Raw genomic sequence first — 17,866 nt, 5'->3', positions numbered from 1 at the left:
CGATGGACACCCTTGTGCTCGAACATGGTGTTTGTTATGGACAAGTCCAATAACAAAACACCGCTCGGGTTCAGATCGGGGAGGCCGTTCCTCCCAATCACGCCCCTCCAAGTGTCACTGTCGTTACCCACATGGGCGTTGAAGTCCCCCAGGAGAACAACGGAGTCCCCGGTTGGTGCACTGTCTAGTACCCCTCCCAGGGACTCCAAGAAGGCCGGGTACTCTGCACTGCTGTTTGGCCCGTAGGCCGACACAACAGTGAGAGACCTGTCCCCGACCCGAAGGCGCAGGGACGCGACCCTCTCGTTCACCGGAGTGAACCCCAACACGCAGCGGCTGAGCTGTGGGGCAATGAGCAAGCCCACACCAGCTCGCCGCCGCTCCCCGCGGGCAACGCCAGAGAAATGGAGAGTCCAACCCCTCTCAAGAAGATGGGTTCCAGAGCCCAAGCTGTGCGTGGAGGTGAGGCCGACTATATCTAGCCGGTAACGCTCCACCTCCCGCACAAGCTCAGGCTCCTTCCCCCCCAGCGAGGTGACATTCCATGTCCCCAGAGCTAGTCTCCATGTCCGGAGATCCGGTCGTCGAGGTCCCCGCCTTCGACTGCTACCCGGATCTCTCCGCACCCGCCCCTCATGGCTCCTCCCGCAGGTGGTGGGTCCACGGGAGGACGGCCCCACGTCGTTTCTTCGGGCTGGGCCCGACCGGGCCCCGTGGGGAAAGGCCCGGCCACCAGGCGCTCGCTGCCGAGCACCCACCCCAGGCCTGGCTCCAGGGTGGGGCCCCGGTAACGCCAGTCCGGGCGACGTAACTGGCCTTGTTCTTTTCTTCTTCATGTGAGGCTTCTGAACCGCTCTTAGTCAGACCCGTCTCCCAGGACCTGTTTGCCATGGGTGACCCTACCAGGGGCATGAAGCCCCCGACAACATAGCTCCCAGGATCATTCGGGTGCTCAAACCCCTCCACCACGTTAAGGTGGCGGTTCGGGGAGGGGAATAATAATAATAATTAATCATAATCATAATAATCATAATAATGATGTTATATATTAGGGCTCGTTCTCACTATTATTCAAAATACAGAAAACTGTCAAAATGGAAAATCTTTTGGATAAACAAAACCAGACAAAATTTTACTCAAAATTTCATTTTTCCCAAACCTAAACATTATAAACATTTACATCTTGATTCATCTATTTTTGAAAACTATTCACAATAATCATGGATCTATTAAAATAACAATAAACTCAAACATTTACAAACTGCACAAGTGAAGAGGCTTTTATCGTGAAAGTCTCAAAGTGTCGAGGCTTTTATCGTGAAAGTCTCAAACCGGAAGTTGTATTTGACTCTTTACATTACGAAACATTCCTGCTGTTCTCAGACCCGCCGCTGCTGTCTCAGGTTTGTTTTTATGTTTGATGCTTTTAGAACTTTAGCAAAGGTTTGTGTTTGAGCTGAAGTGTAGTTTAAGTGTAGTTTTTAAGAGTTTGTGAGGAAACGTTCACAGCGCGTCACTTTACGGCATCAGAGTTTAAACTGCCGTAAAAAAACAAAAATATTGATCTTTTAAAACGGATTCACCAGGAATTATTTAACTTTTTAGCGACGATATAAATCTGTAGTTCTTGAAACGTATTTTCAAAATGTGTCATGTCTTTATGTCCTCAGGAGCATCTATAAACACAATATATAAAAAGACTATGTATATATATATATATATATATATATATACACACCATGTATATATGTATATACTCTCTCTCTCTCTCTCTCTCTCTCTCTCTCTCTCTCTCTCTCTCTCTCTCTCTCTCTCTCTCTCTCTCTCTCTCTCTCTCTCTCTCTATATATATATATATATATATATATATATATATATATATATATATATATATATATATATATATATATATATGACTGTATGCACAGACTATATACACACTCTGCATATACAAACTATAAATATTCACTCTATATATACTGACTGGTATCTGTACTGTACTTAAAGTTTTTACAGTGTGTACTTTTTACTTTTACTGTCTTGCTCTTACGTCTCTACTTTATATGTTATACTGTGACCTGCATAGTCACGATTACGATTACGATTAACTGAATAATCTCGACATCCCTGGGGCAGATTTATCCGCAGACATGAGTGTGCGTTTAATAGAAGTGAACAGAGACGTGGAGGAAGAGGAGGAGGAAGAGGAGGAAGAGGAGGAAGAGGAGAGCAGTCAGAACCCCACAGTGGTGAGGATGAGTCAGATTGTGATGCCCTGTCACAGTAACCCCAGACAAGAGCTGAGTGTGGGACAACTGCTCAAGTGGATGGACTCTACGGCCTGTCTGTCTGGTAAGAACGATATACGTGTGTGTGTGTATATATATATATATATATATATATATATATATATAACAGTTAATCAGATAAATAAAGCAGAAAAAACAACAAGTTTACTCTGGATCTCACTCCAAATCAATAAATCCACTGAATTCTTCATCCTCGATGTCGATTCTGAACAAATCCACCAACTCCAGAGGAAGATGAAGCGTTCAGTGTTTGTCTTTGTCTTTTAAATGAGTGTAATGTTGATATTTTAAATGTTGAGTGGTTCAGGAGGAGTAGATACTGGTCCAAGTCTAGAGCCCCTCGCACGACTGTCACTGTGACAAGAACCAACATGTGACTTTATAGATTTGAATCATTTCACATATAAGTCACATCTGAGGAGAAGTCACACCCGACAAACTGTGGACAAAAGAGTGTGTAGAGTGTGTAGTGTGTGTAGTGTGTGTAGTGTGTGTAGTGTGTGTAGAGTGTGTAGTGTGTGTAGAGTGTGTAGAGTGTGTAGTGTGTGTAGTGTGTGTAGTGTGTGTAGAGTGTGTAGAGTGTGTAGAGTGTGTAGTGTGTGTAGTGTGTGTAGTGTGTGTAGAGTGTGTAGAGTGTGTAGAGTGTGTAGTGTGTGTAGAGTGTGTAGAGTGTGTAGAGTGTGTAGAGTGTGTAGAGTGTGTAGTGTGTGTAGTGTGTGTAGAGTGTGTAGAGTGTGTAGAGTGTGTAGTGTGTGTAGAGTGTGTAGAGTGTGTAGAGTGTGTAGAGTGTGTAGAGTGTGTAGAGTGTGTAGTGTGTGTAGTGTGTGTAGAGTGTGTAGAGTGTGTAGAGTGTGTAGAGTGTGTAGAGTGTGTAGAGTGTGTAGTGTGTGTAGTGTGTGTAGTGTGTGTAGAGTGTGTAGAGTGTGTAGTGTGTGTAGTGTGTGTAGTGTGTGTAGAGTGTGTAGAGTGTGTAGTGTGTGTAGAGTGTGTAGAGTGTGTAGAGTGTGTAGAGTGTGTAGTGTGTGTAGAGTGTGTAGAGTGTGTAGAGTGTGTAGAGTGTGTAGTGTGTGTAGTGTGTGTAGAGTGTGTAGAGTGTGTAGAGTGTGTAGAGTGTGTAGAGTGTGTAGAGTGTGTAGAGTGTGTAGTGTGTGTAGTGTGTGTAGAGTGTGTAGAGTGTGTAGAGTGTGTAGAGTGTGTAGAGTGTGTAGAGTGTGTAGAGTGTGTAGAGTGTGTAGAGTGTGTAGTGTGTGTAGTGTGTGTAGAGTGTGTAGAGTGTGTAGAGTGTGTAGTGTGTGTAGAGTGTGTAGAGTGTAGTAGAGTGTGTAGAGTGTGTAGTGTGTGTAGAGTGTGTAGTGTGTGTAGAGTGTAGTAGAGTGTGTAGAGTGTGTAGTGTGTGTAGAGTGTGTGTGTGCAGAGACATTTCACTTGTGTAAATCTGACTTGAATAAACTACATTCACATTCACTTGAGTTTGTTTTGCTCTCAGCTGAACGGCATGCTGGGAGTCCCTGTGTCACTGCCTCCATGGACGACATCTACTTTGAGCACACAATCAGGTATCACAGTGAGTGTGTGTGTGGTGTGTGCAGTGTGTGTGGTGTGTGCAGTGTGGGTGTGTGTGTGTGGTGTGCGTGCAGTGTGTGGGGGTGTGTGTGTGGTGTGTGGGGGTGTGTGTGTGTGGTGTGTGCAGTGTGTGTGTGGTGTGTGGGTGTGGGTGTGTGTGTGTGGTGTGTGTGCAGTGTGTGGGGTGTGTGTGGGTGTGTGTGGGTGTGTGTGTGTGGTGTGCGTGCAGTGTGTGGGGGTGTGTGTGTGGTGTGTGGGGGTGTGTGTGTGTGGTGTGTGCAGTGTGTGTGTGGTGTGTGCAGTGTGTGTGTGGTGTGTGCAGTGTGGGTGTGGGTGTGTGTGGGTGTGTGTGTGTGGTGTGCGTGCAGTGTGTGGGGGTGTGTGTGTGTGGTGTGTGCAGTGTGTGTGTGGTGTGTGCAGTGTGGGTGTGTGGTGTGTGTGTGGTGTGTGGGGTGTGTGTGTGTGTGTGTGTGTGTGCAGTACCACATCAAACTGCAGAGTCGTATCATTTCAGACTTTTACATGTTTGAGGATATTTGCTCATTAAACTACAGGACAAGACTTTAATATTTATGTTTATGTTTGAGCCACAGCATCAAAACATGAGCCTCCATTTTGTGTCTGTGCAGCTGCAGACAGACAGACAGACAGACAGATAGACAGACAGACAGACAGACAGATAGACAGACAGGTCATAAATAAACAGGGTTTAGACAGAGGCAGGACCTGGGTCTGAGTCTGAGGAGATAAAACAGAGTCTGAAGAAAACAAGAAAAACAAACTAAGTCATCAGAAAAAGACAGTGAAGCAAGTCCTGGTTTAGTCCTGGTTTAGTCCTGGTTTAGTCCTGGTTTAGTCCTGGTTTAGTCCTGGTTTAGTCCTGGTTTAGTCCTGGTTTAGTGGACTCAGGAGTTCACACATCACAGGATTATTTTGTCTTTTGGACCAGATTTGGTCCAGATTTTACTCTGTTTTTCTTGTTTTATCAAACTTATACATCAATTGTATTTGTTTAAAGTTAATATTTGTTCAAAGCTCGTTAGACCATCTGTGATCCTGTCTCCTGTCTCATGCCTCCTGTCTCCTGTCTCATGCCTCCTGTCTCATGCCTCCTGTCTCATGCCTCCTGTCTCATGGCTCCTGTCTCCTGTCTCCTGTCTCATGCCTCCTGTCTCATGCCTCCTGTCTCCTGTGTGCAGCGTCGGACAAGTGGTGAACATCAGGGCCAGAGTCAACAGAGCCTTCAACACCAGCATGGAGGTAAGACAGCATGGAGGTGAGACAGAGCCTTCAACACCAGCATGGAGGTAAGACAGCATGGAGGTGAGACAGAGCCTTCAACACCAGCATGGAGGTAAGACAGCATGGAGGTGAGACAGAGCCTTCAACACCAGCATGGAGGTAAGACAGCATGGAGGTGAGACAGAGCCTTCAACACCAGCATGGAGGTGAGACAGATCCTTTAACACCAGCATGGAGGTGAGACATGTTCTAGTGCACTTATTACAGCTCAGATATCACATGTGGATCTCACAGGACAAGCGTGTCTTGGGACCTCGTGTTGGGACCTCGTGTTTTTACAGTTACTCCTTAAAGTGCAGAGTGTTAGTTCTAAACATTAAAGGTTCTGAACTGAACTAGTTCATTTCAAATGGTTTGCGATGGTCCAAAGTTCTTCCTCACTTTTCTTATGCACTCAGAGCATCCTGATTATTCACCATGATGAGTTTATGAGTGCTTTTCACAACTTTCAGAGACCAGAGCTGTCATGGTAAAGCTAACAGCAATTAGCATGCTCTGGGGCACTTCCTGATTATTGGCCTCAGTGTATCTGTACTGGGCACATTTAACTCATCACTGTGTATAAGTGTCTTATTCTGTATTTGCCAAGTGAAAATAAATAAAGCTAAAGCTAAAGCTAAGCTAACTCAGATGTGTTTGTGCAGGTGGACGTCCACGTGAGCTGTGAGGACCTGTTCCTGGGCCGTCACTGGAGAGTCTGCCACGCCTACGCCACCTTTGTCACACAGCGCACTAAAGCGGGAAAGAAGGTGCCTCCTCAGACTCCTCGTGTTTACTCCTCGTGTTTACTCCTCGTGTTTACTCCACGTGTTTACTCATCGTGTTTACTCCTCGTGTTTACTCCTCGTGTTTACTCATCGTGTTTACTCCACGTGTTTACTCCTCGTGTTTACTCCTCGTGTTAACTCCTCGTGTTTACTCCACGTGTTTACTCCTCGTGTTTACTCCTCGTGTTTACTTCTCGTGTTTACTCCTCGTGTTTACTCATCGTGTTTACTCCTCGTGTTTACTCCTCGTGTTTACTCCTCGTGTGATGTCACGCTGGGGCGGTTCTTCATGTGCACTACAGTCAAAAAAATGGACAGAAAGTAGTAAAAATGGAGGGAAAAAAACATTGAATGAGAGAAAATTTTGACTGGTCTGTGGAGGAATGTTCAGCAGTTTCCATGGTGACACAATGCTCACTTTAGCAAACACTGCGGGATATTTTTTTAGACCGTCTAAAAACTCAAGAAAAAATCCAAAATTGATTTAAAGAGCTCATGTTCAGGAGCCTGTGATCAGTCCGAGCTCATGGTCCAGTTTCATTTTACACAAAAAAGTCAGAGTGAACAACTTAAAAACAGTTGGCTAATGCTAATGCTAACGCTAGCTTGTGAATGTAATGTGATTTGAGAGGGACTTGTTTAACAGCACAAAGTAAGTTCACCTGTTGTGCTTCCAACCAAGTCAGCTCTTTCTAGTCTGATTGTGTTACATTAAAGCTCAGATAAAAGTTTAATTTGAGTAACAGCCTCAGACAGAGCAGTGCCTCTAGTTTTTAAGAGCATGGGTCATCGACATAGACTGTTTATATAAATGGACATAGCTAACCTGCTAGCTGTCGCGCTCCAAACAGGAAGGGATCATGTGCGCACTTCCTGCTCCATCGACTCTGGCTCCAATTCACTTTACATTGCAAAACTGTGTCCTCTCTCTGTACCTGCTGCTTCAGACTCGTCATTTTGGTCTTAAATATTTATATTGGGGTTTATATTGTGTTTATAGACAGTAGTTTTCAACATTAAATAATAGTCTTTTTATACCACCATGCGCTCTTATTCATGGGTTTCATCTTCCTGTTACACGGCGCCATTTTGAGGACAGATTTCCTTTCAAAAGATTCATTTCTGTTCGGTCAGTGTGACTTTTTGAGTTTTGATACTAGTTTTAGTGTCACTCTCGTCTCGGGGCAGGTGATGCTGAAGCCGCTGGCCCCTCACTCCCACAGTGAACACCTGGAGTACAGTCTGGCGGCCGAGAGGCGAAGGGTCAGGATGCTCCACGATGACATCATCAGAGACCTGCTCGCCAGTCGGGTCGTCGAACCGGGTCAGACTCTTAAAAAACGAATACTAAAAACAGACTCAAACATGTGTGAAACAAACACAACTCTGAGTATCTCTGAGTGCTTGTGTGTTTGTGTGTTCTACCTGTGTTTGCGTGTTCTACCTGTGTTTGTGTGTTCTACCTGTGTTTGTGTGTTCTACCTGTGTGTTTGTGTGTTCTACCCGTGTGTTTGTGTGTTCTACCCGTGTGTTTGTGTGTTCTACCTGTGTGTTTATGTGTTCTACCTGTGTGTTTGTGTTTTCTGCCTGTGTGTTTGTGTTTTCTACCCGTGTGTTTGTGTGTTCTACCCGTGTGTTTGTGTTTTCTATCTATGTGTTTGTGTGTTCTGCCTGTGTGTTTGTGTGTTCTACCTGTGTGTTTGTGTGTTCTACCTGTGTGTTAGTGTGTTCTACCTGTGTGTTAGTGTGTTCTACCTGTGTGTTTGTGTGTTCTACTTGTGTGTTTGTGTGTTCTACTTGTGTGTTAGTGTGTTCTACCTGTGTGTTTGTGTTTTCTACCTATGTGTTTGTGTGTTCTACTTGTGTGTTAGTGTGTTCTACCTGTGTGTTTGTGTGTTCTACTTGTGTGTTAGTGTGTTCTACCTGTGTGTTTGTGTTTTCTATCTATGTGTTTGTGTGTTCTGCCTGTGTGTTAGTGTGTTCTGCCTGTGTGTTCGTGTTTTCTACCTGTGTGTTTGTGTTTTCTACCTGTGTGTTTGTGTGTTCTACCTGTGTGTTTGTGTGTTCTGCAGGTGTGGATGTGCAGGAGAAGGCTGTGTCTGCTGTGAAGACCAGAGTGGAGAGTGTGGAGCTGGTGCTGCCTCCTCACGCGAACCACCAGGTCTGTCCTCTGTGTGTCTCTGTGTCCTCTCTGTGTGTCCTCTGTGTGTCCTCTGTGTGTCCTCTCTGTGTCCTCTGTGTCCTCTCTGTGTGTCCTCTCTGTGTCCTCTCTGTGTCCTCTCTGTGTCTCCTCTCTGTGTCCTCTCTGTGTCCTCTCTGTGTCCTCTGTGTGCCCAAACCTCTGCCTGGTGGTGTGTGTACTGAGGTTTGTGTGTTGTGTTGTTGTTGTTGTGTTCTCAGGTGAACACATTTGGGGGACAGATCATGGCCTGGATGGTTAATGTGGCCACTATAGCAGCCAGGTATAAGACACACCCTCGGACACGCCCACAGACACTCAGACACGCCCACAGACACTCAGACACGCCCACAGACACTCAGACACGCCCACAGACACTCAGACACGCCCACAGACACACCCACAGACGTACGCTTCATTTTAAAGTAGACATTTTGTGTGATCTGCAGCTCTGAGGTGCCACAGCCTGTTGCCTCATCTCCGTAACAGTTTGAAGCACGATATATCGCTACAAATAAATATAAATGATAATATTGAAACTACTTCATGTCACTGATACAATTAAAATTAAGCAGGATAATCTCAGTAAAACCATTTAAAATAGTATCATTAAGAGTCCTGAGCTCAGCACAGAAATAAAATGAACCAATAATTACCCATAAAAGTGAGTTGCTTACAGCTCAAATATGATCGTTTACAATCAAAATAAATGATAAATACTGAGCTCCAACATCTATAGTTCCAGATTTCATTTACTGAGCGATAAGTGGATACAGTGATTATGGCGACTCGCAGCGCGGCATTTTTGTTTAGATGATGTTTACAGTGACATGCAGTAAAAGCACAATATATCAACTCAAATAAATACAGCAGCTGTCCCTTATGAAGCATGGCCATTTACAATGTCTCTATTTACAGTGTAAATGTTTAGATGTGCTTATTATAATATTATAATATCATACAGTACAAGTTACACACTTTCCTTAGAGCTGTTTATAACAGAGGGACTTACCTGTTAATAAAACCATAATGTGTGTGATGGCTCTGTGTGTGTGTTTTGTGTGTGTTTGTGTGTGTTTTGTGTGTGTTTTGTGTGTGTTTTGTGTGTGTTTTGTGTGCGTGTGGCAGTCGTCTGTGCCAGGCTCACCCCACTCTCCGCGGGATTGACATGTTTAAGTTCCGGGGCCCGTCACAGGTGGGAGACCGTCTGCTGCTGAGGGCCATCGTCAACAACGCCTTTAAGAACAGGTACACACACACACAGACACACACATACTGCCTCATACACACACATACTGCCTCATACACACACAGACACACCCCGACACACCCCCATGCACACACACTGCCTCATACACACACACACACGCACACACACCGCCTCATACACACGCTTATCAGTGAACGGCTCTTTTGAACGGCTCCTTAACGTGAATGGTTGGGTCTGGATCTCATTTTTTAAAAGAATGAGATCCGGATGCAACCAGTTTTCCAGTTACTTTGCATTTTCATCCTCTCATCTGTGATTGGTTCTCACGTTGGCTTCAGTCAAATAATTAAATTTAAAAGAGTCAATTGTTTGAACGGCTCTTTGACATGAATGGATCCAAAAGATTCGGATCCCGCAAAGGAGCCAAAAGTCCCATCACTGACGCTCACACGTGCCCCTGCAGTATGGAGGTGGGGGTCCGCGCTGAGGCCTACCAGGAGGAGGGGCCTAACCGACACATAAACTCCGCCTTCATGATCTTCGAGGTCCTGGATACGGATGGGAAACCTCGCCTGTTACCACGGATACGGCCGGAGCCTGTGGTGAGTCTGCTCGTTGCTCTGTCAGTGCGTTTACGTGCACAGGGAGCAGGGAGTGCGTTAAACAACTGAATTCACATCACTGTCACGCCCCAGTGCACAGGCAGGTCACAAAAACACAAAAACACAAACTGGTGCGAACAGGAGACGACGAGACGTTCATGGGCATCAGTAACTTCACCTTGATGCTAACACTTTGCACCTATAAATGCTAATAACACAGCGACATACAAAACAACTCACTTAAGGTAGAAATAGATAAGTGACATCTCATTTACATGACTGTGCTGTTCCACCCGTGCTGTTCCACCTATGTTCCACCTGTGTTCCTCCTGTGCTGTTCCACCCGTGCTGTTCCACCTATGTTCCACCTGTGTTCCTCCTGTGCTGTTCCTCCTGTGCTGTTCCACCTGTGCTGTTCCACCTGTGCTGTTCCACCTGTGTTCCTCCTGTGCTGTTCCACCCGTGCTGTTCCACCTGTGCTGTTCCTCCTGCTCTGTTCTATCTCTGCTGTTCCACCTGTGCTGTTTCACCTGTGCTGTTCCACCCGTGCTGTTCCACCTGTGCTGTTTCACCTGTGCTGTTCCTCCTGTGCTGTTCCACCTATGCTGTTCCTCCTGCTCTGTTCCACCCGTGCTGTTCCACCCGTGCTGTTCCACCTGTGCTGTTCCTCCTGCTCTGTTCTATCTCTGGTGTTCCTCCTGTGCTGTTCTACCTGCTCTGTTCTATCTCTGCTGTTCCACCTGTGCTGTTCCCTCAGGAGGGGCGGAGGCGTTTTGAGGAGGCCATTGCTCGCAAGAAGATCCGTCTGGACAGGTACAGTGTTCAGTTTGTGGGACTTATAAAATATAAAGGACATAAAGGACTGTTCTCTCCTGTGTTTTAGAAAATACATCATCTCCCGTCAGCAGGCGGAGGTGCCCCTGTCTGTGCCCTGGGACCCCACCAACCAGGTCACACCTCACACTTCATACACATGTACTGCCCTGGGCGACGAATCAGGACAGGGGGACGCTTCATGATTTTCAGTCATTTGTAGAATTAGCAAGTTACAAAATCATGGTGGATGTAGGGATGGGACAGTAAACAGTTGTATTGTTTATCGTGATAAAAAGGGTCGAAAATAATCGTTCGCGAGACACAATATACTGTAATTTCCGGACTATACGTTGCTCGGGAGTATAAGTCGCACCAGCCGAAAACTGCAGAATAAGGAAGAAAAAAATATATATAAGTCGCACTGGACTATAAGTCACATTTTTGGGGAAATTAATTTTTTCAAAATCCAAGACCAAGAACAGACATTTTATCTTTAAATCAAGTTCTAATAATAATGATAAAATGTGGACCAACAGGCTGAATATCAGTACATCACACTAACGCTAATGCTAACGCTAATGCTAATGCTAACACTAACGTAACACATTTATATTTATTCAGCTCCATGAAGCACAGACAGAACTGAACACGTGTCTGGTTTGTTAACGTAAGATATTAACAGTTAATCAGGTAAATAAAGCAGAAAAAACAACAAGTTTACTCTGGATCTCACTTCAAATCAATAAATCCATTGAATTCTTCATCCTCGATGTCGATTCTGAACAAATCCACCAACTCCAGAGGAAGATGAAGCGTTCAGTGTTTTGTCTTTAAATGAGTGTAATGTTGATATTTTAAATGTTGAGTGGTTCAGGAGGAGTAGATACTGGTCCAAGTGTAGAGCCCCTCGCACGACTGTCACTGTGACAAGAACCAACATGTGACTTTATAGATTTGAATCATTTCACATATAGTTTGTCGGGGTGTGACTTCTCCTCAGATGTGACTTATAACACCTACGCCACACCTGCACCCGCCCACACTGGAGTCAGACCTGGACCTGCTCAGTCTGAGGCTTTAGGACCTTCAGATCCTTCAGATCCTTCAGATCATGTCACTTTTTTCATTCTCACTTTACATTTTTTCACTGTCCAAATGACATGAAACACTCGTCTCACAATAACTTTTCATAAAACGGTTTGACTGAGCCAGACTCAGATGTAAAACTCACGTGACCTGATTGTTCATGACACTGTTCACGGTTTTAAACTTTAGAGCTGAGGCTGAAGTCATAAAGTTGTGATTAAATGAGTGACAGATCTAACCCGACGTCTGATAACGACAGAGCGGCCGAGGGGCAAAGGTCAGTGGTTATTTATTCACTGGAGATTGAGAGTCCAGTTGAATCTTTCAGTCTAAAGGCATTAGTTTGTTTAACCTTTGGGCTGCACTGTGTCATTAGCACTCTCACCTCACAGCAACAGGGTCCTAGACTGTGCATTCTCCCCGTGCCTGTGTTTCCACTGGGCCTCTGGTCAGCAGCCTGACCTCTGCTGCTCGGACCGAACTGGAAAAGACACGATGAGTCTCCTGAGTCTCTGTCCATGGTCTGTGTTTTAAATGATCAAACACAAAAGTCTAAAATGGAAACGACAAAGACAACGGACCAACAAAGAGGAGAGCACAGGGTTTATACACACACAGGGTTTATACACACAGGGTTTATACACACACAGGGTTTATACACACACAGGGTTTATACACACAGGGTTTATACACACACAGGGTTTATACACACACAGGGTTTATACACACAGGGTTTATACACACAGAGGGTTTATACACACACAGGGTTTATACACACAGGGTTTATACACACACAGGGTTTATACACACACAGGGTTTATACACACACAGGGTTTATACACACACAGGGTTTATACACACACAGGGTTTATACACACACAGGGTTTATACACACAGGGTTTATACACACAGAGGGTTTATACACACACAGGGTTTATACACACAGGGTTTATACACACAGAGCACAGGGTTTATACACACAGAGCACACAGGGTCTATACACACAGGGTTTATACACACACAGGGTTTATACACACACAGGGTTTATACACACACAGGGTTTATACACACACAGGGTTTATACACACAGAGCACAGGGTTTATACACACACAGGGTTTATACACACAGAGCACAGGGTTTATACACACACAGGGTTTATACACACAGGGTTTATACACACACAGGGTTTATACACACAGGGTTTATACACACAGAGGGTTTATACACACAGAGAACACAGGGTCTATACACACAGGGTTTATACACACAGGGTCTATACACACAGGGTTTATACACACACAGGGTTTATACACACAGAGAACACAGGGTCTATACACACAGGGTCTATACACACAGGGTCTATACACACAGGGTCTATACACACAGGGTTTATACACACAGGGTTTATACACACAGGGTCTATACACACAGGGTTTACACACACAGAGAACAGGATACTGTGTTTTTTGCTACTTTTCTGTTCCACAAATGATTTTTTTTACACAGGACAAAAATAAAAACTCATCATGTTCTTCACTTTTTGCGGTTGTTGCCTCCATTTTAAAATCAGTGTTTTGTTTGTGTTTATCTTAATAATATAATAATAATAATAATAATAATAATAATAATAATAATAATAATAATAATAATATAATAATATAATAAAGTTATACACACACTTAATACTTCCTCTCACATCTGTCTCGTTTTGTCGCAGGTTTATTTGAGCTACAATAACGTCTCTGCTCTGAAGATGTTGGCGGCACAAAACAACTGGAACCTGAGCTCAGAAAAAGACCAGGTCTGACTCACGACGGACGGAACATTCAAACTGGAGTCGATACTCGATACTGATACTGATACTGATACCACGATGATAAAAAAAACATTTATTATTTAGACAACAGAATTTAGTTCCATGTGTGTTATATGTGTGTGTGTGTAGGGGTGTCGGGGTGTGCGTGTGTGTGTATATGTGTGTGTGCGTATGTGTGTGTGTACTCGTCTGTGTGTCTTCTACTTGTGAAACAGACACATGATTCTTAAACAGATCCAGTGAAGCTTCGTTTCTGTCGTGTGAGTCTTTTCTCTCCTGTTGTGCGTCAGGTGCGGTTGTTCACGGTGGAGCATCCCTCCATGCTGAGCTTCAGGGTGGAGTCGGAGGTGGATGTTCCGGCTCCCAGGGCCTTTAGTCTGTTGTCCGAGCTCAGCACCAGGCACCTCTGGGACCCCCACTACAAGTGAGTGAGACAGGTCAGAGGTGAGACCCGAGCTCGTCTCTTTACATCGTCACAAATATTCACACAAACAATAATAATGAAACTACAACACTGACACAATATGTGCAGTGACATCAGGCCGGGGGGTTCTACATTTATGTCTATGGTGGAATATTCAGTAGTTACCGTGGAGACACAATCCACACATGAGCAAACAGTGTCAGAAATGTTAAGATCATCAGAAAACTGAAGGAAAAATACAAAATGTTTTTAAACAGCTCATGTTCAGGAGCCTGTGGTCAGTCTGAGCTCGTGGTCCTGTCCAGGAGTTTGATTTTACACAAAAAGGTGAAAGTGACTCACTGAGAAACTGATGTTGGCTAATGCTAATGCTAATGCTAATGCTAGCTTTTGGCTGTAATTTTATGTGAGAGACACTTGTTTAACAGCACAGATCAGCTCACCTGTTGTAGTTCAAACTAAAACAGCACTTTCTGGTCAGATTATACAAAAAAGATCAGATTAAAGTCTAGTAGAGCTTCAGACAGAGTAGTGCCTACAGCTAGCATCACACCGCCAGGGAACATTAATGACATCATCTGCAACAGTGGGTCAAACAGTGTGGAATCTTGTGGTTTAATCTGAGACGTGTGTGTCACATACAGACGTGTGTGTCACATACAGACGTGTGTGTCACATACAGACGTGTGTGTCACATACAGACGTGTGACCTGGTTCATGTTTATCATGTTATATAAGTTTATGGAGCCAATGTTTAAAAACTAAAGGTAGAAGGAGAAAACTTCAAAACTACCACTTGATGACATCACAAAGTGTAACAGAGCATTCTGAGCTTTGTAGATGTTACAGACTAATAATAAAGAGTGACTCAAACATGTGTGAATGAAACTCCAGGTGTTTTTGAGGAAACACTTTGAGATCGTGACCTAAAGCTCCACTTGTGTTTACGTGTGTCCGGCGCCGCAGGGAGTGCGAGCTGATCCGCCGCGTCGACGCTGATAACTCTCTGTACCGTGTGGTCACTCCCCCGGTGAGAGCGGGGGCTGTGGGCTCCTCTACGTCGCCCCCTGGAGGAGAGGGCGTGCTGCAGGACTTTATTCTTCTGGCCTCAAAGAGGAAGCCCTGTGCCAGCGGGTCAGTGTCACCACATTATCTGTCCCTCCAGGAACATGAGTGTGAATGTTCTGTTCCTCCTCAGTGACCCGTACGTCATCGCCCTGCGCTCTGTGACTCTGCCCACGCACCCCCCGACCCAGGGCCTCACCCGAGGAGAGGTGCTCTGTGCGGGATTCACCATCCTGGACACGCCCCCCGACAAGGCTCTGGTAAACAACAACAACACGACAACAACAACACAACAACATGACAACAACAACACAACAAGGCTCTGGTAAACAACAACAACACGACAAGGCTCTGGTAAACAACAACAACACGACAACATGACAACAACAACAACACGACAACAACAACACAACAACATGACAAGGCTCTGGTAAACAACAACACGACAACAACACAACAACAACACGACAAGGCTCTGGTAAACAACAACACAACAAGGCTCTGGTAAACAACGACAACACGACAACAACAACACAACACGACAACAACAACACAACAACAACACGACAAGGCTCTGGTAAACAACAACAACACGACAACAACAACACGACAACAACAACACGACAACAACAACATGACAAGGCTCTGGTAAACAACAACAACAACACAACAACAACACAACAACAACACGACAAGGCTCTGGTAAACAACAACACGACAACAACACAACACGACAACAACAACACAACAACAACACGACAAGGCTCTGGTAAACAACAACACGACAACAACAACAACACAACAACATGACAACAACACGACAACAACAACACAACAACATGACAACAACATGACAACAACACAACAACATGACAACAATAACACAACATGACAACAACAACACAACAAGGCTCTGGTAAACGACAACAACACGACAACAACACAACAAGGCTCTGGTAAACAACAACACGACAACAACAACACAACAAGGCTCTGGTAAGCGACAACAACAACAACACAACAAGGCTCTGGTAAACAACAACAACAACAGGTGGTGCGGAGGTGAGCCGCTCCAACGCCGCGTGTTTTTGACGCGCTCTTGGACCGACTGTTTGATGCAGAACGTAAGTGTCGTGTTCACACAGTCGACTTGTAGCAGTGTGAAAATAACTCAGATGTACACAGTATTGAAGTATTGAAATGTACTTGAAGAGTACACAGTACACAGACCTCTGTACACGGGCACTCGTGAGGTTTTACACATATTTACTGTAACAGGCTGCACGTCCTTCTTCCCCAGGTCTCATATTATAACCAGGCGTCGGCGGAGCTGCTGCTGCCTTACATCTCCACAGACATGGCTGGGCTCTCCTCCTCCTTCTACCACACCTTCTGCTCCTGCCGCCAGTACCTCACTCACCACCGGCTCCCGACGCCCCAGGACCTGAGTCTGCAGAGAGCCGTGAGCAGCGAGAGCCAATCCTCCGAGAGCGACACTGAACGCCTCACAGCCGCAGTCATACGCACCCAGCTGTGAGCGCCTGAACGCACCTGAACACACCGCAGCAACTGAACGCACCGCAGCAACTGAACGCACCGCAGCAGCTGAACACACCTGAACATACCTGAACGCACCGCAGCAACTGAACACACCTGAACGCACCGCAGCACCTGAACACACCTGAACACACCGCAGCAACTGAACGCACCGCAGCAACTGAACGCACCGCAGCAACTGAACGCACCGCAGCATCTGAACACACCGCAGCAACTGAACACACCTGAACGCACCTGAACGCACCGCAGCACCTGAACGCACCGCAGCACCTGAACACACCTGAACACACCGCAGCAACTGAACACACCTGAACGCACCGCAGCACCTGAACGCACCTGAACACACCGCAGCAACTGAACACACCGCAGCAACTGAACACACTGCAGCAACTGAACGCACCTGAACGCACCACAGCACCTGAACGCACCGCAGCAACTGAACACACCTGAATGCACCACAGCAACTGAACCATGGCTCCAGATCGCACCACGGACACAGTCGTACGCAAAGGTGAAGCGTCCAAATGAACCAAAACAAACATGGCGACTCCAACAGGCAAACTTGGACAAACTTGGACAGACTTGGACAGACTTAGACAAACATCAACAGCCTGTTTTAGTTAAATACTATTTTGTTTGTTGTAAATGTGCAGAGTGAAACACTTTGTGCTTTTGTGGAGAGAAAGTGCTTTTCTCTCAACTAGATTAAACTAAAGTTTGATTTATCGGCTTGTTTTGCTGTGACGCTTCGACCAATCAGATTCAAATATTAGTAGAAGAGCACACACTAGGCATTCTGGGAAATCATATAACTGTGTTGATGGGTACGGCTGGAGGAGCTGGTCCTTTAAGACGATGATGGAGCTGATGTTTTTACTGTGGGAGTCATCGTGTCTCTTCTATGTCAAAAACACTTTTATATGAATTTTAAATGTTTTTTATTTGTCGCTGTTTGTCTCATTTGTTTTTTTCTTTCTGTCATGTTTATATAAAACACTCATGACCCTTAGAGTTTAACGCACAAACAGATCTTTAACTGGAGATTTTATGGTTAAAGTGTTTGGTACTGAGGTGGTTTAATGTGTCATAACCTGAGGTACTTCTGATAGATGTGTATTGATCAAATGTCTTATTTTTAATCTTGTGATTGGTGAAAGTACTAAAGCTTT

The 17,866-nt window shown here is 45.1% G+C and overlaps 1 protein-coding gene across 2 annotated transcripts; it reads left to right on the top strand.

Annotated features, from left to right (window-relative positions):
- Window positions 1-1,360: 1,360 nt before the first annotated feature.
- Window positions 1,361-16,979, top strand: LOC117385680 (acyl-coenzyme A thioesterase 11-like). 2 transcript variants are annotated; one of them, XM_033982987.2, is made up of 17 exons: window positions 1,361-1,403; window positions 2,137-2,352; window positions 3,796-3,865; window positions 5,072-5,132; window positions 5,819-5,923; window positions 7,130-7,265; window positions 8,014-8,102; window positions 8,342-8,403; window positions 9,249-9,368; window positions 9,794-9,932; window positions 10,690-10,745; window positions 10,816-10,882; window positions 13,553-13,636; window positions 13,942-14,075; window positions 15,042-15,209; window positions 15,274-15,400; window positions 16,441-16,979. In XM_033982987.2, the coding sequence occupies exons 2-17, from the start codon at window positions 2,151-2,153 to the stop codon at window positions 16,675-16,677; spliced, it is 1,857 nt and encodes a 618-aa protein (XP_033838878.1). In that variant the 5' UTR covers window positions 1,361-1,403; window positions 2,137-2,150; the 3' UTR covers window positions 16,678-16,979. The 2 variants fall into 2 exon arrangements, with proteins under 2 accessions (XP_033838878.1, XP_055084520.1); XM_055228545.1 differs by lacking the exons at window positions 1,361-1,403; window positions 2,137-2,352; window positions 3,796-3,865; window positions 5,072-5,132 and adding an exon at window positions 5,207-5,320.
- Window positions 16,980-17,866: the final 887 nt, after the last annotated feature.

The sequence above is a fragment of the Periophthalmus magnuspinnatus genome, chromosome 17 (assembly GCF_009829125.3).
Source record: "Periophthalmus magnuspinnatus isolate fPerMag1 chromosome 17, fPerMag1.2.pri, whole genome shotgun sequence".
Taxonomy (NCBI): Eukaryota; Metazoa; Chordata; class Actinopteri; order Gobiiformes; family Gobiidae; genus Periophthalmus; species Periophthalmus magnuspinnatus.
Note: the sequence above shows the minus strand (reverse complement) of the source record. Positions and strands in the feature narration are given on the sequence as shown.